The 25,409-nt window shown below is 45.8% G+C and overlaps 1 protein-coding gene across 1 annotated transcript in view; it reads right to left on the reverse strand.

Annotated features, from left to right (window-relative positions):
• The window catches only part of DOCK5 (dedicator of cytokinesis 5), a 269,322-nt gene that overhangs the window by 177,698 nt on the left and 66,215 nt on the right, over window positions 1–25,409 (reverse strand). Inside the window, exon 2 of the mRNA XM_070459648.1 lies at window positions 17,436–17,519. Within this exon, the coding sequence (XP_070315749.1) occupies window positions 17,436–17,519 (84 nt within the window). The remainder of the gene's footprint in view (window positions 1–17,435; window positions 17,520–25,409) is intronic.

The raw sequence follows: 25,409 nt of genomic DNA on the forward strand, positions 1-25,409 counted from the left end.
GGGAGGAAGGCTTTGATCTCTCAAACATCCTTTCGCCAAAACATTCCTTTCTCCTCCCTTCATAAAACCCAACTCCACAGCTAACAGAGGTTTGCTCTGGTTACCCACAAGACATGGTGATGACACGACTTCTTTCCAACAGCACACACGTCCTCAGACAGATGCAGGGACCTGGTCCAGGCGGTGGACCCCCCAGGAGGAGTAGATTCAAGTTACAGCCAACCGACCGGAGAGGTGACACGCACAAATGTCTCCTGCAAAACTAGGGACTCTCTCTGCAACTCACAGACCCTCTGAAGCTCAGGGAGAGGAAGGGAAAAGATATCCTCCAGTCTGATGAACCTCTTAACTTTGGCTTGCCCATTCCCGTGCAATATGCTAGATGTGAACTTTTTTTTGTTTTCTAAAGCAAGGTAATCCTGACAGCTGTTTGTCCTTCTGGCTCCTGGCACTAATTCCACTCTTCTGTGGTGGAATTTTCTATAACTTACCCAAACAGTTCAAACAAGCTGAAATAAATGGATGCCACATGCAGTTTCCTCTGTAGTAGCAATGAACTTGCTGGAACTTTCTCTTAGATTGATTTTGTTATCATCAGCACCGATATTTGCAAAATGGAAGAGAAAGGAATACAGGTTTGTGAATGAGGCATCATTTCATCAAATGGGATATATTGAAGAAGGCCTGCTTTTACAAGGAACAATGCTAGGTTCTAGGGGTGGGGGATGCTGATTCAGGAGTTTGGGACTCCAATAATACCCACTCCTGATCTGGAAGAATTTCTAATCTAATTACTAGTAGAACAGAAGGCAACAGGGGAGGGTGAAGTCATAATAAACTTGCACGTCTAGTTAACCTGGATTTCTGGAATTTCAGTGCAGACTGCTTTTTTAAACTGGAAGATAATTGCTTTACAAAGTTGTGTCAGTTGATGCTGTATAACAGCATGAATCAGCTATGTGTATACATGTATCCCCTCCCTGTTGAGCCTCCCTCCCACCCCAGCCCTCACTGCATCCCTCTAGGTTATCACAGAGCACCCCCTGTGCTATAGGGCAGGCTCCCACTAGCTGGCTACTTTACACGTGGGGGTGTGTGTATGTCAGGGTTACTCTCCCAGTTCGTCTCACTCTCCCCTCAGGCCCTGTGTCCACGTCTATTCCTTCCCTACAAACAGGTTCACCAGGACCATTTTCCTAGATCCCACACATACATATGTTAATATATCATACTTGTTTCTCTCTAACTTACTTCATTCTGTATGGCAGGCTAAGTCCACCCACATCTCTGCAAATGTCACAATTTCGTCCCTTTTATGGCTGAGTAATATTCCATTGTATATGCGTACCACAACTTCGTTATCTATCCATCTGTCAATGGAAAGAATTCCGGAACTCCAATGCAGACTGCTTTTTCAATGAATCCACCACTGCCTCCTGAGAAGGACATTGGGATGAGACGTGAGAGGTGAAGGCTGCCTTCATTTCTGAAGGGGACCAGAGGCTCCCATAAGACAGGAACCTGATCCCGGGCAGAGGTGTTGAAAATACGTGAGCCTTCGCAAGGAGGACAAGTCAGGTGATGTGAGGAAAGCCCTGCAGTGTGACCCAGTGCTGAACCTAAGCTCCCTTCAGCCTGATCTCCTAGAAACCTGCTCTAAATTCCTCAATGGAACACCCCCTAAAAATGAACAAGCAAGGCTACAGTGTTGTGAACCACAGGTCCCCACTTTGTGGACCCAGAGAGCCAGGGGTGAAAAGACACTACAAAAGGTGTGAAAAGACCAACAACAGTGCTGAGGTGGAACCCAAGACTGGTAACAACACCGAGTCCTGGTGTGATGTCCCTGGCAGTCCGGTGATTACGAATCCACCTGCCGATGCAGGGGACACAGGTTCAATCCCTGGTCACGGAAGATCCCACAAGCCAGGGAACAACTAAGCCCATGAGCCACAGCTACTGGGACTGCGCGCTCTAGTAGGAGAAACCACTGCAACGAGCAACCCAGGCACCGAAACAAAGAGTTGCCTCTGCCGGCCGCAACCAGAGAAAACCTGTCAGCAGCAATGAAGACCTAGTGCAACCATAATAATTCATTTGTTTTTAAAGTCCTGGTGGTAAAACATCAGAAGAGCTGAAATACAAACCACATGGGACGTTCCCAGACTGTCAGAGCCAAAGATGGCTGAATCTGATCCATGTGCCCCCTTCACTAACTCAGACGGAGGGCACAGCCCAGGACCTGAGCCACACATCCGCAGACACACACGGAGGGAGAGACTGCCACAGGCTGGTGGGTGTCAGAGACCCCTGCAGAGACCTCTCTGCTTGCCTGGTCCTTCCCGCCCCACCTACCACACCTGAGGGGCTTGGACACACTGTCCATGACAACTGCACCACCTCAGTCATTCTTCCCCGGAGTGTGTGGGCTGCAGGAGGGGGACCAATCTCTCTGGATGTAGGGGGAGACGATTCTGCTAGGCTCCCGAAGAACAGACATGCCTACCCACTTGGAGGAAGCCAGCTGCTGCAAACAGGCCGGGGAGGAGGGGTGTGGACGGCTGATGAGCACCCTGCACCGAGGCTGAAGTGGGTCGGGGGGCAGGAAGGAGACCACTGGCCAGAGGGACAGGTTTGCGTGGAAGAGCCACAGAGGGAAAGAAGTCCAGAGAGAGCTCCCCTTGATACGTTTGGGGCGGCGGGCAACTCATCTGACTGTCATTCAAATAGCAAAAGAACCTCACCCTCTGTGGAAAATTGTACCTTATGTTCAAAACAGAGATGCTGTTTCCCCAAAGGCCCTGGAATGTGAAGAATGCTCTTCTATGGATTCCAGGGGCCCCTGGTGGGAATGAGACCTCTGCCATTTCACAGCTTTGTGAATGCCTTCAATGTCTTGATATTCACATTCATTGAACAGGCATCAGTAACTCTGATCTCCCAGGACTGTTAGAACTGAGATGCAGTGTATGAAAGCCCTCTGCTCAATGCCTGGCATAGAGAGGAAGGGAAAACGCCAAAGCTGGAGCAGTGAGGACCCAAGGACATAACACAGGTATCCACTTCTTCACTCAGGGCCACCATCCGCTTCCTACGCTAATGACCGTAGGGGACTATATATGGGGCTCTCATTCACTTGATTTCTGAGGCATGCGTCTGTGCTCCCTGCAAGGAGGAGCAGAACCTCTCTAAATTATTAAATTACTGGCAACTGATCCCTGAGCTAAGAAGGTCCCCTGGAGAAGGAAATGGCAACTCACTCCGATATTCTTGCCTGGGGAATCCCATGGACAGAGAAGCCTGGTGGGCTACGGTCCATGGGGACAGGACTGAGCACTTATCAGCAGCAATACAGATGCTGGAATCATGCTGGGAGAGGCTTTACCCTGAGGGCTGATAAGAATACATACTTTTATTTTCCAACAGAATAATTCCCTCCTCCAAGAAACGGGTAGAAAACATGACTTAAATTAAAGAACAAGGAAAAGTAGAAGAGACAACTTGGGTGATAGAAAAACCATATGACAAGTGGCTAGAATAACCAAACAACATGGTGATGAACACCCAGGGTCTGAGCAGAGACTGAATACAGCCCCAAAGGAACTCAGAGGTCACCAGACTAGGTGACTCTAAGACCTGGTTGAACACTCAGTGGGCAATGAATCTGCCAGGAAGACATCTAAAGAAGAAAAAGTCTTCCCGACCCATATCCTTTAATTCCAGTGATAGTAACAGACACTTAGTCCTGCAGGTGAAAACTAAACAAGCACTCAAAGTCAGGAATTTAGTGTTCATTGCTTCTGCCACTTAGAAGATGAACTACATTGCTAGTTGCAGCTACTTTAAAATCTATTTGGCAATCCTGAAAGGTCAAAGTGTTAGTCACTCAGTTGTGTTCAACTCTTTTGCGTCCCCAAAGACTGTATCCCACTTGTTCAACTCTTTTGCATCCCCAAAGACTGTATCCCACTTGTTCAACTCTTTTGTGTCCCCAAAGACTGTATCCCGCTAGGCTCCTCTGTTCATGGAATTCTCCAAGCAAGAATACTGGAGTGGGTAGCCATTCCCTCATCCAGAGAATCTTCTCGACCCAGGGGTAGAACGCAGGTCTCCTGCATTGTAGATGGATTCTTTATTGCCTGAGCCATGTTACTCAGCCATAAAAAGGAACGAAATTGGATGCTTTGCAGAGCTGTGCATGGACCTAGAGTCTGTCATACATAATGAAGTCAGGCAGAAAGAGAAAAACAAATACCGTATATGAATGCACACTTGTGGAGTCTAGAAAAATGACAGACAAACCGATCCGCAGCGCAGGAATAGACCCGCAGGTGGAGGGACACGGGGGCTGGGGTGGGATGGACGGAGACAGAGCACTGACATATATACACCGCCATGTGTGAAACGGATAGCGAGCGGGAGGCTGCCCTATGGCATAGGGAGTTCAGCTCCCTGCTCTGTGACGACCTCCAGGCGTGGGAGGGGGGTGAGGGAGGCTCACGAGCAAGAGGATGTAAGTATACATACAGCTGATGCACCATTGTACAGGAGAGACTAACACAACATTGTAAAGCAACTATACCCCAGTTCAGAGAAAATAAAATCAAAGATAAATGCGCACACACTTAATACTCTTGTTCAAAAGACAATCATTGAGGATTCCTACACAGAATATAAGGGTTAGATGAGTAATGTGTAACAAGATTGTCCTGTCTTGCCTTGTCCATCCCTATTTGTAGCCTGAATTATACATGGAGGAGGCCAGGATAAGAGCTGATGTTCTCCTGCTATTGCTAGGTATAGTTAATACTACTTTGGGGCACATAAGTTTTATAGGAACTGGGGTTTCCACTCTTATAACACTTCTGTTTTTTTTTTTTAACTTTTTATTTTCTATTGGGGGTATAGCCAGTTAACTCTGCTGTGATAGTTTCAGTTGGACAGCAAAGGGACTCAGCCACACATATACATGAATCCATTCTCCCCCAAACTCCCCTCCCATCCAGGCTGCCACATAACACGGAGCAGAGTTCCCTGTGCTGGACAGCAGGTCCTTGTTGGTTATCCGTTTTACATAAAGCAGTGTGTATGTGTGTGTCGCAAACTCCCTAACTATCCCTTCCCCCATCCTTACCCCCAGCAGCCGTAGTTTGTTTTCTAAGACTGTGAGTCTCCTTCTGTTCTATGTTGTAATATCCCTTTCTATGGAATTATTTGCCTCCATGGGTTGAATAAAATGGGGATGGCTCTAGCAGAGAGTTAAAATTTATGATGCTTACATCTCCATAACATACTTTTAAAGGTCATAAATTACTCACATTACCATGAGCAAAGCAGAAGCATTTATTTACTTCTCTCTCCAAATAAAAGCAAGAGAACTACCTAATGCCAATTTGCCCTCAATCGAGTTTGAACTTTCCTCTAGGCCTTTTCCTTTCCATGAATACTTCACAAAGTCTCACCCAGACCCATGATGGTCTGATGTGATATATGTTGCAATGGGGATGAGACGCCGAAGGCACCTTCTGATAAAAGTTACAATCAGAAGTGTGACTGGGTGTGCCTGAGATGCAAAGAACCTATTCATCACTTTGCCTCCTTCTCGACCCCTAGATCCCACCAAGATCCCCTGGAGACCAAAACTTATGGGACACCAGAAGCTCCCAAGAACCTTCCTCCAGAGCATTCCCAATACACGTCTGCTTTCAGGCTGAGCCTGCCTGTTTCAGGGCATAGGCAGCTGCCCAAAGGGGCCAACACCAAGTACCCGTTCATGATGAGGAAGGCTCCACTCGGAAAGTGTTCTGGGGCTCCCCTGGTGCCTCGGTGGTAAAGAATCTACCACCTATCAACGCAGAAGACACGGGGCTGATCCCTGATCCAGGAGGGTCCCACATGGGGCGAAGCAATTAAGCCCGAGCACCACAACTACTGCGTCTGTGCTCTAGAGCCCGGGAACTGCAACCACGGAAGCTCAAATACCCTGGAGAGCCCGTGCCCCCCAGCAGAAGCCTGAGCTCCGCAGCGCGAGCAGCCCCTGCTCGCCACAACTTAAAAAACCCTGAGCAGCAGCAAGGGCCCAGCACAGCCAAAAATAAGTAATACAAATTTTTAAAAAGAAAAAGGTCCTCATCCCCATCCTAAAAGATCCTACATTTGCCTATATGCTGAGAACTTAAGTTTTCAAGATGGCATTTTAGAAGCACACTTGAATATATCTCAAAAGGAAAAAGAAGAGAAGGCATTCTCTCTTAGATAAGATGAAACCTGAGGTAGGGGAGGTATAAATTGAGAGATCAGGACTGCAGTATACACACTGCTGCTGCTGCTAAGTCGCTTCAGTCGTGTCCGCCTCCGTGTGACCCCATAGACGGCAGCCCACCAGGCTCCTCCGTCCCTGGATTCTCCAGGCAAGAACACTGGAGTGGGTTGCCATTTCCTGCCCAATGCATGAAAGTGAAAAGTGAAAGTGAAGTAGCTCAGGTGTGTCCGACTCTTAGCGACCCCATGGACTGCAGCCTACCAGGCTCCTCCGCCCATGGGATTTTCCAGGCAAGAGTACTGGAGTGGGCTGCCATTTCCTTCTCCAGTGTGTGAAAGTGAAGTCGCTCAGGTGTGTCCGACTCTCAGCGACCCCATGGACTGCAGCCTACCAGGCTCCTCCGCCCATAGGATTTTCCAGGCAAGAGTACTGGAGTGGGGTGCCATTGCCTTCTCCAATATACACACTAGCATATATAAAATAGATAGCTAATAAGGACATACTATATAGCACAGGGAACTGTACTCGATATTCTGTGATGACCTATATGGGAAACGAATCTAAAAAGAATGGATATATATTATTAATATATGGGTAACTGACTCACTTTGCTCTATAGCAGAAGCTAACACAACACTGGAAATCAACTATACTCCAATAAAAACATAAGAAGATGAAACCTGAGATGAGACTTCTCACCAGCTCTACTTTTTAATTAGTTTTTCTTGTAAACACCCTCCTACCGCCAAACACACATCTATGGAAAAACACATCTCAGGAACACGTGTCCCCAGGAGTAGTAGCTGACCAGGTGGCCTTAAGGTGAAGGTCAAACAGATGTGGGAAGTGACCGGCACACTCATCAAAACACCACATGGCCTATTTTGTGTTCAAAGCTGGAGGCAAAATGTTTGCACGCAATCCCTGTTGTAAAACCCAAGCTGTTGGGCACACTGCCATTCACGTTTGAGAAAGGTGATTGTTTTTCTAACTTGAACATGGTAGGGCTATGGATTCTGAATGACGATAAAGTTCCCATTACTGTGACTAATAGGGTAACAGAAGGAAATGAAAGTCACAAATACATCGAATGCCTTATTTCAGCTTATACCCAGTAAACTTTTATACACGCTGTTAAGGACCGATTTTTTAAATCACATTTGATTTTCTCTCGCTTGTTTTATGGTCATTGGACATGACTGGACGAACAGCAGGAACTGAGATAGAGAAGGGAGTGAACAGAAAAAAGGAACAATAGGGGGTGACAAGACTACCAGGCTGAGTCACGGGGCAGGAGGAGGTGATGATACAAATGTTCAAATCAGAAGTTCTGAAAGACTTTGATAAGACCTGACTGTACCATATGGTCCATTGGAGAGGTTTTTGGTTTTTTTTTTTTAAGTTTTAGAGAATGGTTGATTTACAATGTTGTATTCATTTCTGCTATACAAAGCTATACACTATATTCTTTTTCATTATAGTTTATCACAGGATATTAAATATAATTCCCCACACTATACAGCAAGACCTGTTGTTTATCCTTTCTATACACACTAGTTTGCATCTACTAATCCCAAACTCCCAATCCTTGCTCCCCGACTCCCCTCCTCCCCCAACCACAAATCTGTTCTCTATATTTGTGAGTCTGTTTTTTTTCTTAGGTTCATTTGTGTCATATTTTACATTTCACATATAAGTAATATTCTATGGTATTTGTCTTTCTCTTTCTGACTTACTTCATTTAATATGATAATCTCCAGGTCCATCCAAGTTGCTATAAGGCATTAATTATTTCATTCTTTTTTCTGGCAAGTAGTATTCCATTGTGTATGTGCACCACATCTTCTTATCCACTCATCTGTCAATGGACATTGAGGTTGTTCCTACGTCTTGGCTACTGTGAATAGTGCCGCTATGAACACAGGGATGCGAGTATCTTTTTGAATTATAGTTTTGTCCCAATACACGCCCTAGAGTGGGATTGCTGGATCATGTGGAAACTCTATTTTTGTTTTTGTTGAGGAAGCTCCATACTTTTTTCCATAGTGGCTGTACCAATTTACATTTCCATCAACAGTGTGGGAAGGTTCCCTTTTCCAATGGAGGGTTCTTAATTCAACTTCCCATAAAGACACTGATCAGGCTGCTTCTTGGAATCAACTCTCCCAATGGACTCTCTTCTTTTCATGCCTCTGTTAGAAAGGTTTGTCACCTATGGAGCTAAAATCCAGTACCATGTAACGTTATCTACCTGTCATAGTACTGCACTCTGTGCTTACTCAGAAAAGCCTGCTGTATAAAAATGAGACTCACAAGTTGTATAGCCCAAGTCGTAATCCATTTCTATTCTTCTTCATATCATACAGTACTGATTCTTGATTAAGGTGCATTTCAAAACTGGCCTCGTTCCACACACAAGACACAGCATGGGTATATTGGGAACCTCTTGATACACACACAAATGCTCCTTTTTATTTCATCTTTTCAGAACTGCCCATTTCCTCCGATTCTAACCCAATCGTTTGGGCTCTCCTCTAGGTCTTTACAAATTACACTGAAATCATATAAAACTTTACTCTATGCCTGCCTCTGTAGAACTTGGAAGGCCTCTGAGACATTATCTCATTTTGTTATTTCCAACAGGAGCCAAATTTGTCCTGTTTACCCTCAGAAACCACTGTTCACACCAGTCACACTCTCTCTCTCCAGCTTGTGAGTGGTTTATGGAGCTGAAAACAAGTTAGCTGATGGATATGAAGCAAAGGCAGGAGACTAATACCTACTGATGGAACGACAGACCCTGGGCAAGAAATCCCTTGTGACAGGAATCTGGTTAATTATAGGAGAGGAAGGCTTCGTGGCTGAAGAGTGAAGCCCTTCACTCTTTCGATTCAAAGAGTGACCCTATTTTAGATGAAGTGACCATGACATGCAGAGAGTTCAGATGCATTGCCCAGGGACAGCCAAGCCTAGATAGGACAGAAGCAAAACCATCCAACCCAACTGGCCCTGTGCAAACACTGCTTTACTTAACATGGGGAACCAACAAGGTCCTGCTGTATAGCGCAGGGAACTCTGGTCAATGATATCTGGCAGCCTGGATGGGAGGAGAGCTGGGGGGAGAATGGATATATGTGTATGGCTGGCTGAGTCCCTTCACGTTCACCTGAAACAATCACAACATTGCTGACCGGCTATAACCCAATAAAAAACTACAGCTTTTTTTTTTAAAAAGTGGTCCTTCTCTCCCTCTTCACCACCCTCACTTGCCTCTCTGGTCTGTAACACTACCCTTTTCTCCCCACAGCACTTACAAGAATCTAAATGTTCTTATCCTCATATTTTGTTCACTTGTCTTATCTATTCCTGGAATGAAAACCCTAAGAGAGCAGGAACCTGGCCATTTTGTCACTTGTTACCTAAGTGCTGTATCATCTCTTGTGCTCAATAAATGTCACTGGCACATAAGAGCATAATACTTGCTCAGTGAGTACTGTTAAATTGAATAGATGACCACAGCTGAAATCTCTCTTGGGTCTCAATGCTTTCTCAGCCGTGCTCATGGATCTGGGGTAGGAAGGAGAATAGTGGTCTCACTGACAAATTTCTGCCTGGATAAAGAAGCGAAAACGAGCCAGTTGCTGCAGGCAGGCCAACGCCACAGAGGAAGAAAGCGGAGGACCCTTGCTTTGGTCCTTGAGGATTTGTCTCCCGAAAGTTTCTGAAAGCAACATGGAGGGGGTCTATGAAAGATGAGCAGTATATATCTTCTCAGTCAATTCCACTCCCTTCAATTATCTTGAGTAACAAATGATGTTCGGGGACAAGGTCACAGAGAGAAACCACGATAAGGGACGAGGGACGGAACACTTGCTCATGTGGACTGTGGTCTCCTGTTTCAGAGCCAAACCTCAAGCAGTGAGTTTGGCAGTTCCCCAGAAGGTTAAATACAGAGTTGCCATTGTTGTCGTTCAGTCACTAAGTCGTGTCCGACTCTTTGCAACCCCATGGACTGCAGCACACCAGGCGTCCCCGTCCTTCACCACCTCCCGGAGTTTGCGCATGTTCATGTCCATTCAATCAGCGATGCCATCCAACCATCTCATCCTCTGTCATCCCCTTCTCTTCCTGCCTTCAATCTTTCCCAAGCATCAGCGTCTTTCCCAATGAGTCAGCTCTTCCCATCAGGTGGCCAAAGTATTAGAGCTACAGCTTCAGCATCAGTCGTTCTGATGAGTATTTAGGGTTGATTTCCCTTAGGACAGACTGGTTTGGGCTCCTTGCAGTCCAAGGGACTCTCAAGAGTCTTCTCCAGCACCACAGTGAGAAAGCATCAATTCTCCGGCACTCAGCCTTCTTTATGGTCTAATTCTCATATATGAGCCAGCAATTTCACTCCAAGGGATATACCCAAGAGAAATGAAAACATGTATTTACACAAAAACGTAAAAGTTCAGGGCAGTAACATTATTCATAATAATGAAAAACTGTAAACAACCCAAATGCCCATCAATTGATGAATGGATAAATACAATGTGATCTATGCATTCAATAAATATTACTTAGAAAGAAAAAGGTATGAAGTACTGACACATGCTACAAAATGAATGAGACCTCAAAAGATTATTTTAAGTAGAAGAAGCCAGTCACAAAGGACCACATGTCACACGATTTCACTTACATGAAATGTCTTAGAACAGGCAGACCTAGAGAGACAGAAATTAGGTTAGTGGTTGCCTGGAGCTGGGGGGAAATAAATGAGTAGAGGTTTCTTTGGGGGATAATGATTGCCCTACTCTGTGAACAGAGTGCTATGTAAATAGCCATTAAATTGTATCCCCTTTTTTAAAAAGACTTTTTTTTTTTTAATGTGGAACATTTAAAAACTATTTATTGAATTTGTTACAATAGTGCTTCTGTTCTATGCATGTGGAATCCCAGCTTACCAACCAGGGATTGAACCCACTCTCTGCATTGAAAGGCAAAGTCTTAACCACTAGACTGCCAGGGAAATAGGTCAACTGGATGGTATTTGAAACCTATCTCAATAAAACCGTGTTTTTAAATAGCACCTCAGGTGATAACCAAATCCTTCTGTAGGAAGTCTATATAGAGCAGGGCAATGCTGGCCTGTCATGGAAGGAGAAAAGCCCTGCCTTATACTCCCGGGGACTGTGTGAAGTGACCCCACACACCCCTTACTCTCCACACCAGCTGTCCTTGGCCTCCTATTTATCTTTACTCATATAGCAGAAGCCATGCTAGGCAGGGGTCCCGCGGATGAAGAAGGAGCAGACCTCCAAGGAGCTACCACTTGGAGAAACATTCACTGAACCACAGGATGGGAAACAACAAAAAAGAGAGTCCTGCATAGTATTGTTGCAGGTTGTGGGCAGGAGAGAAATTTTCAAGTCTGGGTTCTAGAAAAGTGGACTCAAGTCCACGCCTAAAGAGCCCACCCAGGAATGCAAATATCTCAAAGCCAGGGTGGGGCAGGGTGTCTGGGGGGAGGACCCCCTGGAGTCAGGAAGCCAGGAAGCTGAAAGACACACCCCCGCTCGCCACCCCAGGGCCATGAAATGATGCCAGCACCACCCTTAAATTCCATCTGGCAGTACTGTGGGTGTTTCTACTTTGTTTATTTTTTTTAAGAGGAGATGGGGGGAGGAGGGCTAGAACACAAGTTATTACTCAGCATTTCCATCATGCTGAACATCTGCAAAGCACTCCTGCCCTCACTGTGTCCTGAACCGGTTGCAATAATCAAGGAATTTGAGAACCCAGCCAAGAACGCGAGGTACTTAGCAGATAGAAGAATCGATTGCTGCATCTGGCAAGGTGAGCGCCATTAGAAAAAATTAATCCCATAAAATACACACTTTTAAAACTTAAGCCAGTATAATCATCTCTATAAAAAGCTGATCTGCCACCTGGTTGTTAATGAAGTGAAAAAGCTCATGCTCTAAATCCCCCCAAAACACACCTTGACACGTGTCCACTTTTATAGAACGGGCACTGATGTCCTTATTTTTATTTGCAGGGAGGCAGTGGAGATGCAGACATAGAGAACAGACTTGGAGACACAGTGGGGGAAAGAGAGGGACGAAGTGAAAGAGTAACACTGAAACATACCCATCACCATACGTAAGACAGCTGGCCAATGGGAATTAGCTAGCTATATGACGCAGGGAGCTCAAACCTGGGGCTCTGTGGCAACCTTGAGAGGTGGGAGGGAGGTTCCAGAGCGGAGGGACAGATGTATCCTTAGGCTGATTCATGCTGACGTATGGCAGAAACTAACACAAGGTTGTAAAGCAGTTATCCTCCAATTAAAAACAATTTTTAAGGAAAAATACAAAAATAAAACGTTCTCCCCTGGCCACACCACACAGCATGTGGGACCTTAAGTTCCCCAACCAGGGATCACACCTGCGCCCCCTGCATTGGAAGCCTGGAGTCTTCACCGCTGCTGTGTGTGTGCCTAGCTGCTCCGTCACGTCCAGCTCTTTGTGACCCCATGGACTGCAGCCCGCCAGGTTCCTCTGTCCATGCAGATTCTCCAGGCAAGAATACTGGAGTGGGTTGCCATTTCCTCCTCCAGGAGATCTTTCCCACCCAGGGATCAAAGCTGCATCTCCTGTGTGTCCTGCATTGCAGGTGGATTCTTTACCCACTGAGTCACTGGGAAAGCCACGGGACCACCAGGGAAGTCCCTGATGTCCTTCTCCGGGATGAAAGAATTCTATGGCAGGCCCTCAGGCATTTCACGGTAACAAGAAAACCTGCTGCTTGCTGCAAGGACCCACGGCATCTGGATCGTCACAATCCAGACAGAGCAGGGTTCAAGTAACAGTTTTTTGCATGACTCTCTATTGACTGTGCCAGTGCTTCCAGGAGGTGTACTGCCGTGCGAGCTGCAATACCTCAGGTGCACTGTGGCTTTTCGACTCAAACTCTGGAAGGTATTTACAACAGACGTGTTTGTGTGCTTACACTTTTATTCAACCAACCGCAGCGACCACCTTACCTTGGTCCGTAGGAGTACTACTTTGAGGAATGTTCATTGGTCAACTGGGAGATTGCTCAGTAAAGTAAAAATAGTATGCACACTTAAAATGACCATTAATGTGAATCCTATGAGGACAAAGTGCATTAATCAACTATTTCCAGAAACATGCTTGGGTCACATAAAAATGAAAAAAGAATTCTGGGGCTCCCCTGGCAGCCCAGTGGTCAGGACTCCATGCTCCCAATGCAGGGGGCATGGGTTCGATCCCTAATCAGGGAATTAAGATCCGACACGCTGCACAGCAAGGCCAATAATAATAACAAAAGAAAAAATAATTTTGAAAATGTATTTAAAAGATACTTAGAAAAGATTCAGATCAACTGTATGCTCTTCGCTCCTACGCTCTGCAGGTCAATTAGCAAAGCTTAACTATTACATAGGCACACAACAGGCATGCAGAAAGAGCTAACATGGTAAAGCAAAGAATGACCAGGTCTAGATATGAAAAAGACCAAACTCAGAAAGAGGAGATCAGCACTGGGAGCTCCTTTCCTCTTGAGGCACCTGCTGAATTAAGAAAAGATCCCTGAGTCTCTGAGCAGCATTTAGAACAGCTTTGTGGGGCCAGGAGGACAAAAAGGGGAGCCGTGGCAGTGCCCGTGAACTGGCTGCAATCTCAGACAAAACAGACAGCATACTGCAGACAGAGACAATGATGAAAGCTTTATAAACAGGACTTAAAAGTTGGGATTGTCTAATACAATTTCAAAATTGTATGCACCTGAAAACAGGTCTGAGAATAGAGACAGCAAAAAAATCTGAAACCATGTCAAACCATATGACATATGTCAAATCATACACTGACACAAACTACAATAATGGTGGAAGATTTAACACGCTTCTCTCAGTAACAGAAATGGCAAGAGGAAGGTTGCTGCTGCTGCTGCTAAGTCACTTCAATTGTGTCCGACTCTGTGCGACCCCAGGGACGGAAGTCCTCCAGGCTCCTCTGTCCCTGGGATTCTCCAGGCAAGAACACTGGGGTGGGTTGCCATTTCCTTCTACAATGCATGAAAGAGAAAAGTGAAAGGGAAGTAGCTCAGTCATGTCCGACTCTTAGCGACCCCATGGACTGCAGCCTACCAGGCTCCTCCGTCCATGGGATTTTCCAGGCAAAGTACTGGAGTGGGGTGCCATTGCCTTCTCTAAAAAGAAAGGTTAGCATAGCATATAGCAAATTTGGGGGAAGAAAAAGGAGAGATAAAATCAGAATCTAATTGCAATGTATAGAAATCATACCCAATACCAGTAACATATACTTTATTTTCAAGCCCATGGAAGCTGAACACGTGCCTTACATGTACAATGGGAAAATTGTGTCCATAAAGGATCATGTGCTGTGCTTAGTTGATCAATCATGTCCAACTCTTTGTGATCACGTGGACCATAGCCCGCCAGGCTCCTCTGTCCATGGGATTGTCCAGGCAAGAATACTGGAGTGTGTTGCCATTCCCTTCTCCAGGGGATCTTCCCAATCCAGGAATCGAACCCAGGTCTCCCACATTACAGGCAGATTCTTTACCACATGAGCCAGTAGGGAAGCCCATAAAGAGTAGAATGGATTGATCTGGCCCCTGACCAAATGGCATGACCTAGTAAGCCCATGTTTAATATGCAAAGGAGCTCAAGAATGTAAGCAGATTATCCCTGTGTCTTGCTGATGCCACAGAATTGACATATGACTGGACCTGAGATGGTGTGAATAAAAACGGAAGAGAGAGAGACAGCAGAGTGGGAAGAGACCAGGCAGCCTCCCCACCCCCTGCCTCCTCCCCACCTGCAGAAGCTACACATTAACCCTCTAAAGCGTGTGCAAGGTGGAAGGATAACGCAAACTACCAACTCTGCCTAAAACCAAAGGGAAGCAGCAGTAACAGTGCTCTACGCAATGCAGCAGACAGCTTAGCTACTCTGTGGCTGAGCCCTACTTCCCGTCCTTCTAACTTCCCACCTCCTCTTCCCTATCCTGTGTCTGTCCGTCTGAACCTCAGAAGCCACGCTGGATTCCAGAAAATCACCCTCACCATGCCATCATCACAACCATTTATGTAGTGGGACCAGACCCTGCAGATTCACACGTCTTGTCCTCACCAGCCTCAGTGCTGTGCTGAGTCGCTCAGTCGCGTCTGACTCTTTGTGACCCCATGGACCGCAGCCCGCCAGACTCCTCTGTCCAGGGGATTCTCCAGGCAAGAATACTGGAGTGGGTTGCCATGCCTTCTTCCAGGGGATCTTCCCAACCCAGGGATCCAACCCAGATCTCCCGCACTGCAGGCAGATTCTTTACCATCGGAGCCACGAGGGAAGCTCACCATATGAGAAAAATCTGCCTCGCTTCCTACCTCACTCCTACCCCAGTCTTCAGAGAGAATAAATGGATTCTCAGTTTTTTGCCCTGATCCTCAATGTCAGTGGCCTAGAGACGTGTTTGTTGTGCTCTAGGCATCTGGATTAGAAACGTGGTTGACAGTGGAGTTCTATTAGGATTCAGGGTGGTAGTGAGAAGTCTGGGGCGGGGCCGCCTGGGTGTACCAGGACCTGTGTTCTTCAGATGAGCCGGGAGCCCTGGATACTGTCCAACAGTCCACTTACAGGTTAACTGGGACGCCCTGCACCCCAACCCGATCTAGTTGCAGGAAATATACTAGAAGGCTTTCTGCACCTACAGTCGCCCTGACCTAATTCTTTGAAGGAATTTCAGCAACACCAGTAAGTCTCTCCCTCATTTCTCCCCAAGTCTGGCAACATTCACAGCTGATAAGAAAGAGCCACTTCATCAGCCCAGCTTCCTTTGATCTCCCATCAGCCCAGTGATGCACTTGTCTCCTCCGGAGCCAGAGCCTTCTACATCCAGAGTCACTTTTTTTTTTTAATCAATTATTTTATCTGAGAGAATTTTACTAAAAAATAAGTTGTTTTGCCTTTTTGAAACTGAGTTGAATTATGTGTGCATGCTAAGTTGTTTCAGTCATGTCTGACTCTTTGCAACCCTAGGGACCAAAGCGCGCCAGGCTCCTGTGTCCATGGGATTCTCCAGGCAAGAATATGGGAGTGGGTTGTCATGCCCTCCTGCAGGGCATCTTCCCAACCCAGGGACAGAACCTGTGTCTCTCTTGAGTCTCCTGCATTGGCAGGCAGGCTCTTTACCACTAGTGCCACCTGAGAAGCCCAGCTGAAATATATGCTCTCCCTATTTATTTGTAGTACCTATGAAAAGATATCATCTTTCACATATTAGGGTCATGCTTCATGAGAAGCCACTAGAAATCAACAGTGTCTCATTTCACTTGGCTCTGTCACTAGTTGTATCACACGAGGTACATTATTTTCTCTGAATATCAGCTTTCTCAACTATAAAATGAGCATTATGCTTCCTACATTTAAAAAAGTGAGTGTGGGGTACTCGTGTAATTTTTAAGAGTTCTATAGTTTTCGACTTCCCTGATGGCGTAGAGAATAAGAATCTGCCTTCCAGTGCAGAGGACAGGGGTTCGATCCCTGGTCCAGTAAGATTCCATGTGCTGTGGAGCAGTGAAGCCTGTGGGCCACAATGACTGAGCCTGTGTGCCGCGACCAGAGGCCCACACACCTAGAGCCTGCGCTCCACAACGAGATGACACTGCGAGAAGGGCGAGCATTGCAACCAAGAGTGGTAGCCCCTGCTTGCCGCAACTAGAGAAAGGAAAGCAAGAGACGCAGCACAGCCAAAAATAAACATTATTTAAAAAAGAGTTCTACAGTTTTGAAAGTCAGTCATATATATTTTTCTTAATTACAGAAAAAACAAACACTGCCTTGCCACCCTTAGAGGACTGTCATCAGAATTAAATAGGAGGGAGTATACACAGGACCATTGTAACTTTACAGAATGCAGAGTCACATGTTTTGATTCTGGTGTCTGGGCACGTCTGTGCTCGTGCTCTCAGCTGGCTGTTTTGAAACCACCCTGGTACAATACTGAATACCCTGAGTGCTTCCTAGATTTTTACTAGCATCGCTCCAGGAAGTAAACGGTGTTGGTGTTTGCTCCAAGAGCCTTATGAGTAAGTAACTCGCACTACTCGGGCCTCCCCACCCATCTGGCAGAAGGCCATCCAGACTTACCCTCATACATCTCCAGGATGTGAACCGTGTCTCCAACCTGCAAGGACAGCTCCACATCTTGAGAGGCGTTGTAGTTATAGATCGCTGGAAATGAGACACAGAAGAGAGAAATGATGGCATCGGCGGCACTTAAAATACAAGTCACCAAACAGCACACCCAGGGAACTTCCCTGGCGGTCCAGTGGCTAAGGATCCGCCTTCCAGTGCAGGGGACACGGGTGCAATCCTTGGTCAGGACGCTAAGATCCCACAAGCTACAGGACAGTTGAGCCCATGCACCGCAACTGCTGACCCCTCTCACTCTTTTTTTTGCTTTGCAACAAGAAACGCTGCCACCTGCCACAACGAAGACCCAGCACAGCCAAAACCAAAAATAATATAAGCAACTTAAAAAAGAGCACATACTTCAGTTACTGAACCAATTCTCCTACAAATAACCGCTTCTTTAATCATTTCAGGTGAGTCCCCCTCTGAAAAGCAGAGGGCATCCTCCTGGATTCCCACTGCTGGCATTTGAGTCATTCCTCCATCCAGCAAATTTTGGTTGGTTGCCTGATAGGTTCCACATATTGTGCTAGAGACTGGAGACAAGAGTATTGAGACACTCAGATGTGGTACCTATACCAGGGATTTTTAATAGTATAGTACGGGAAGTGAGAGAGTAAATATATCATTACAGACACAACTCCTTAATTAAAATGGTAATAAGAGTTATCAGCCTACAATACCACTGAGCTTCTGATCTCTTGGCCACAGGGCGAGCCATCTCCTGGCTTTCCTGACAGTAATTGACAGCCTAGGGGCCAACTGTGAGCCCCATCCATCCCCCGCCCAGTAGTAAACTAAACCCCAGTGGCTTCCTTGCCCCCGATGCTAGGCATCCTGTGGGAATGGGGCACCTTAGCACTTTCTCATCAAGGTGACCTCCATCAGCACAGCACTCAGGACTGGACCAGACTGTGGAAAACAGCAGACTAACTCTTGTACCTCCAAAAGAAGGTGACAGTCCAATTTTAAGATGGGTAAGAGTTCTGAAGAGACATTTTACCACAAATTATATATGATGAATAATGAGCGCAAGAAAAGATGTCCAACAACCATTAGTCATCAGGGAAATGCAAATTAAAACCACAAGGAACTGCAATTTCACACCCACTAGAATGGCTGTAACTTTTAAAAGGCAGACTTGGCAGGAATGTGGAGAAACTGGAACCCTTATGTATTACCAGTAGGAAAGTAAAATGATATAACCTCTCAGTTTGACAGTTTCTTAAAAAGTTAAACATAAATTCACATGCAACCCAGAAATTCCACTCCTAGAGTGGGGAAAGAGAAAGGGAAACATGTGAACACCAACTTCATGTGAATATTCAAAGTCGCTGTGGTAGGCAGAAAAATAGACCCCCTAAGATACACACATCAAATTTTGAAATGTGAGAGTGTTTCCGTAGGTAGCAAAAAACATAAGATAAAGATAGGAGGTTATCCTGGAAATTCAGGATGTGGCCTAAACACAATCCTATGTATCCAGATAAGAGAGAGACATAGGGAATTTTAACAGATTCACAGAAGAGAAGGCAACATGAGGTTGGAGGTACAGGGTGAAGTGACGTGACTGCAAGTCAAGGATTGGCACCATCACTAGAAGCCAGGAAGGACAAGGATCAGAATTCCCCGAGAGTCTCTAGAAGGAGCACAGGTGGTCAACACCTTGATTTTCAACGTCTGGCCTTTGGATCTGTGAGAGAAGAAAATCCTGCTGTTCAAGTAGCCAAGTCTGTGGTCATTGGACATTGTAAGGACATTGACAAGAAGCCAATCGAGCAGCATTATTTATAACAGCCAAACACGAGAAACAACTCATTCACTGAAGAATCAATGGATATGTAAAATACGGTCTGTCCAAACAACAAAATTACTCAGCAGTAAAAAGGAATAAAAGGGACCCTCCTGGTGGTCCAGTGGCTAAGACTTCACACTCCCAGTGCAGGGGGCCCGAGTTTGATCCTTGGTCAGGGAATTAGATAACCACACGCCACAATGAATGATCCTGCATGCCACAACTAAGACTCAGTGCAGCCAAACAAAAAAATAGAAATAAATATTTTTTAAAAAGGAATGAACTATGGCTGATTCAGAGAAGGCAATGGCAACCTACTCCAGTATTCTTGCCTGGAGAATCCCGTGGACAGAGGGGCCTGGTGGGCTGCTGTCCATGGGGTCGCACAGAGTCGGACACAACTGCAGGGACTTAGCATGCATGCATGCATGGCTGATTCATGTCAATGTATGGCAAAACCACTACAATATTGTAAAGTAATTAGCCTCCAATTAAAATAAATTTTAAGAAAATTTTTTTAAAAAAGGAATGAACTATGAACACACTGCAACTCAGATGCCCTTCAACAACATGAGAAACAAAAGTCATATGCACAAAATATATGAGGCTTCCATTTATTTATCTGTAGTACCCAGAAGAAGCCAGTGGCTTTCAATGGCACAGGGCATTTCACTGCTTCCTGGGGTTGAGGGTGTGAACGGTGACTGAGCGCAGCAGACACCAGGGAGCTTTAGAGACAGAAACATCCTAAAATGGGATTTGGTGCTGAGCATCTCCAAACTCTGCAGGTCTACTCAGAATCAATGAACTACCTGCCTAAAATGGGTGGACGTATGGTGTGTAAATTAGACTTCAGTAAACCTTTTTTTTTTTTTTTAAAGTAAATGTATTTCTTGCCCTCTCTCATAATGAGTGAACTACTTCCCTTCAGGGAGAAAGAACCACCTTAGAGATTGGGTTCTATCCATGCACCTGAGGATCCAAGGAGCCCATGAGATTCCCCATCTCTGCAGCTCTGATAAACATGAGGCTGATCACTCAACCCATCAATGCATTTGCCAGATTCCACAAGGGTCATTAAAAAGGGAAAAAAGGTAACCCTGCCATTGCCAGTCATGAGCAGCAGCCGTTGCCTACTGCTCTTTTCCCGAGCCGGCTCGCCACCTGGTTCAGCAGACTGACTATAGACTCTGGTTTCCATCACAGTCTATCACGGAAACCAAGGAGCAGACCACCAGCCCCACATTTTCAAGTGGCCTCTTTAAAAAAAAAAAAGTAAACACTCTATTTTGTACTGGCACATAGCCACTAACAATTTTGTGACAGTTTCAGGTGGACAGCCAAGGACTCAGCCACACATACGTAGATCCATGTGCCCATTCTCCCTGAGACTCCCTCCCATCCAGGCTGCCACGTGACATGGAGCAGAGTTCCCCGCGCTATCCAGGAGGTCCTTGTTGGCTTCCATTTAAAATACAGCAGTGCATACACGTCCAAGCGGCCTTTCTTTTTGAAGAGAATCAATCAAATATGTGTCCTTCCAAAGTCTTGGCACAGACTCCTACAGATATGTTGGAGGTGATCAACTATTGAGCTTTTAGACTGCATTATGAATTCAGAACAAGGGCAGGCTGATGAAGTGGGCTGGGAGAAACTGTACAGAATTCAGGAGAAGGAGTTAATTCCCGGTTTCTAGACATTTTCATGGGCCACAAGACCACAGCTCCTGTTCCACTGAAATTCACTTCCTTCATCTGACCACTACTTGATTCAAATGTTCTGCCTACTAAGTATACTGCTGGTTCTCTACAGAAAATGTAGGTCTGCAACCCTAACTCCCCCAAGCCCACATTCACTGCCTCCCACCAGACTGGCTCCTTCCAGGGGCCCCACCAGCGACAGAATCAGGAAGTAGAGAGGCTGCTGTGTCACAGCATGTTTTGTAATCACCAAGCTTCATGTCTTCCTCGTTCTCAGTCACCAGGAAAGTAAGCAGAAGCGCCCCACGGCCGCACCTGGCACTGTAGCCCCAAGCTACAAACACGTACCAAGGACTGCATGCGCACGCACGCACACACCACAGGCTATTGTGGTTATCTACTCGCTCAGTTGTGTCCAACTCTTTGGGACCCCGTGGCATGTAGCCTGCTGCATTCGTCTATGGAATTTTCCAGGCAGGAATACTTGAGTGGGTTGCCATTTCCTTCTCCAGGGGAAATTCCTGACCCAGGGATTGAATCCACCTCTCTTAAGTCTCCTGGACTGGCAGGAGGATTCTTTACCAAGGTGCCACCTTAAATCCTAGATTCCTAAGTCTGACAATCAAAGCGCTCCCCAAATTATCCTGGCCCTTAATTATCCACTGCTGCTTCATCATCTGCCAAATTGACCCTCTGCTTCAGTTGAGACTCATAATCTCTCCTAAATTCTGTGCTCAACTCACAGTTCACCTCTATCTGGGGCAAGAGTTTATCTTTTTCTTCCTCACACTGCAAAGCTCACGTTCACAATGCAATTTCACATTAGTGGAATTAGTGACAGTGGTAAAGAATCTGCCTGCCAAGCAGGAGACACAGGTTCAATCCCTAGGTTGGGAAGGTCCCTTGGAGAAGGAAATGGCAACACTCTCCAGTGTTCTTGCCTGTAACACCCCATGGACAGAGGAGTCTGGTGAGCTACAGTCCATGGGGTCACAAAGAATCAGACATGACTTAGCAACTAAACAGCAACAACAATTACCCTGCAAGGATCTCATTATTTTCCATCATCCCACAAGTTTTCTTTCCAACACAGTTTGGATTTTTAATCACAGATAATCTTGTGTTATCATCTGCCACAAAGCAGAACGTAAACCCCTCGTGAATGGGGACCTGGTTACACATTATTTTGTGTCTTTCACATTTTGGATGAGGCCCAAAGAAAGTGCTCAAGGCACAAGAGTGGCTTTCATGAGACCACCCATCAAAATTCAGTTATTCACCACTTCTCCCCCAAAATTCCAGATTATTTCCTTGCCTCCCCCAGAAGCAGCAGTTATGGTCTCCCACCACTCAAGAAAGGGGTATCCAATTACTCATGTTTTTTATTTGCAAATTATACAAGACAATCTATCTTTCCAACATAAGCCTTCAAAGAGCTTCACTTGGAAAACATCCTTTAACAATGCCTTCTGCTGGAATGACAAGTCACCAGTCACACGTGTGCTGTCTGTTTCATGTCTTCAGACTGAAGTACTAACAAGATTTCCAGTCACTTACAATGACCTCCATTCATGCCAAGTACGCACTTTTAAACCATGCCCTTCCCTCACCCTCTTCAATACACTTCACTTCCGTTGCAGTTTATAGTTTCACTTCCATAAGGAATGCGGTGGTTGTATGGTGTGGCTGCCAATTACCATATTACTTAATGAGGAAACAGAGACTCAAAGGGTCAGCACCTTGCTCTGAGGACCCCAGCTTTAGGAGCAGCAAAGCTGTTACTAATGCGGCCCAACGAGGACCTATTCATCCCATTTTACCAGACTGGTCCATGATGGCAAAGAGATGCCCTGGAAAAGCCTATGAGCAAAGAAAAGAGCCTGACAGATTCTCAGTATGTTGCCTGCCTTATGCGTGTGTATGCTTGGTCACTCAGTGTATCCGACTCTTAGAATTCTCTCACTAGGGGCTTCTCTGGTGGCTCAGTAGTATTTAAAAAAAAAAAAAAATTAGCCTGCCAATGCAGGAGACAGATTCGATCCCTGATCCGGGAAGATCCCACATGCTGCGGAGCAACTAAGCCTGTTCATCACAACTACTAAGCCGGTGCTCCAGAGCCCGGGAGCTGCGACTACGGAACCCATGTGCCCTAAAGCCCGTGCTCCACGAGAGAGGCCACTGCAATGAGAAGCCCATGAGCTGTAACTAGCGAGTGGCCCCCGCTCACCACAACTAGAGCAAAGCCCACGCAACAACAAAGGCCAAAATTTTTTGGTCTTTGGCTTTTACACAGCCAAAACTTAAAAAAAAAAAAATTTTTTTTTTTTTAAAGAGTCCCCTCATTCATTAAGACTCCAACTTCCTCAAACAAGCTTTATCATATAAACTGGTGATTGGTGACCATGTTGTCTGTTCGCCTGATGCTATTTCAGGCATACAACTAATGCACTCAGTGGATTGTGTCTTCTCCCTGGAACGTGAATAAATGCTACAGAGGAAGACAGAGAAAGGAGAAATAAAGGAAACCCTTTGGACTGAACAAAACAGACTCAATTCTGCCAGTGACACCAGCATGACCTGGTTCATCTAGGGCCTCAGTTTCCCATCTGTAAACTAGGCACTGGACCAGATGACACCAAGAGTCCCTGTGGGTGCAAGCCCCCCGGATTCACGAGGTTATAAAAGGCAAGAGAAACAATTTGTGTCCTTTCAACTCAGCAGGCACCACCACAATCTCTTGTTTTGTCTGAGGAAATTAAACAACAACTGTGAGTTGCTGTGTATGAACTGACTTGCTGGCTGCTGTGAAAGACGAGCTCCTGGAATTCTGCCCTAAGCAGCTTACTGTTTATGTCGCTAAAGTATAATTTGTAGAGCCAACTAGACAAGATGGTATGTCTACAAATGTAAAACAGTTTGCATTTTACCACATCTTTGATTTGGCCTGGCCTTTTCTTTTGAACCAGACTTTCAGGAGACAGAGAAAAAGAGAAGAAATTTGAGGTCCTGGGATTGCTGCTGTTATTCAGTCACTCAGTTGTGTCTGACTCTTTGTGACCCCATGAACCGCAGCACACCAGGCTTCCCTGTCCATCACCAACTCCCAGAGTTTACCCAAACTCATCTCCATTGAGTCACTGATGCCATTCAACCATCTCATCCTCTGGCATCCCTTTCTCCGCCTGCCTTCAATCTTTCCCGGCATCAGGGTCTTTTCCAACAAGCTGGCTCTTCGCAGCAGGGGGCCGAAGTATTAGAGCTTCAGCTTCAGCATCAGTCCATCCAAATTAACCATTCAGGGTTAATTTCCTTTAGGATTGACTGATTTTAGGATTATGCAACAAAAAGCCAATAGCATAGACTGATAGGTGCCAATATGAGGATTGATTCTGACAACGAAAAGTTGACGGATTACTAGTATTTAATCTTTTCGATAAATTAGGTTCTTTCATGAATCCTCAAATTACAACCCCCAAAGAATAACTAAAACCTGAGATGGTCCATTATAGTGTTTGCTAGTGTGTATGGAAGAAAGAGCCAACAAACACAGAACAAGCTCCCAATCTGAGTTGTCTGCTACTCCAAGATGATCAAATTTCATCATTTTCATTTTTATCTTGATTTGCCTACTTTCAGCCATTAGAACGATAGACTACGGACTTTCCTGGCGGTCCAGTAGAGAAGACTCTGCCCTTCCATTGCAAGGGGTATTTGTTCAACTCCTGGTCAGGGAAATAAGATCGTATAAGCCACATAAAATGGCCAAAAGAAAAAAAAAAGACTAAAATGGTCAAAGAATTGATGCTTTCAAACTGTGGTGCTGGAGAAGACTCTTGAGAGTCCTCTGAACTGCAAGGAGATAAAATCAATCGTAAAGGAAATCAGTGCTGAATATTCATTGGAAGGACTGATGCTGAAGCTCCAATACTTCGACCACCTGATGCAAAGAGCCAACTCACTGGAAAAGACCCTGATGCAGGGAAAGACTGAGGGCATGAGAAGGGGGCGGCAGAGGATGAGATGGTTGGTTGGCATCATCAGTTCAATGGACATGAGTTTGAGCAAACTCCGGGAGATGGTGAAGGACAGGCAAGCCTGGCGTGCTGCAGTCCACGGGGTTGCAAAGAGTTGGACACGACTGAGCAACTGAACAACAAACACGAAAGAGGAAAGCTAAAACAAGGCAATTCAAAACTGCAAAATAGAAAGTCTTTGTTCTACGAACACTGGGAGCTTTACCCCACAGCTTCTCTAAGTAAAAAATGGACGTACCAGTATATTTCTCCAAAGGGGAGAATGCAGCAGAACCTAGAGGAAGATAACAAGCGCTGGCAGACACAGCAGTCACCTGCCCCTTTCCCCTTTCTGGCCCTGTCTGGCTTCCCATTTGGGGCATGGTGGCAGCCATAGCCTCAAAGACGGATACAACCACCC

Source organism: Odocoileus virginianus, chromosome 31 (assembly GCF_023699985.2).
Source record: "Odocoileus virginianus isolate 20LAN1187 ecotype Illinois chromosome 31, Ovbor_1.2, whole genome shotgun sequence".
Classification (NCBI taxonomy): domain Eukaryota; kingdom Metazoa; phylum Chordata; class Mammalia; order Artiodactyla; family Cervidae; genus Odocoileus; species Odocoileus virginianus.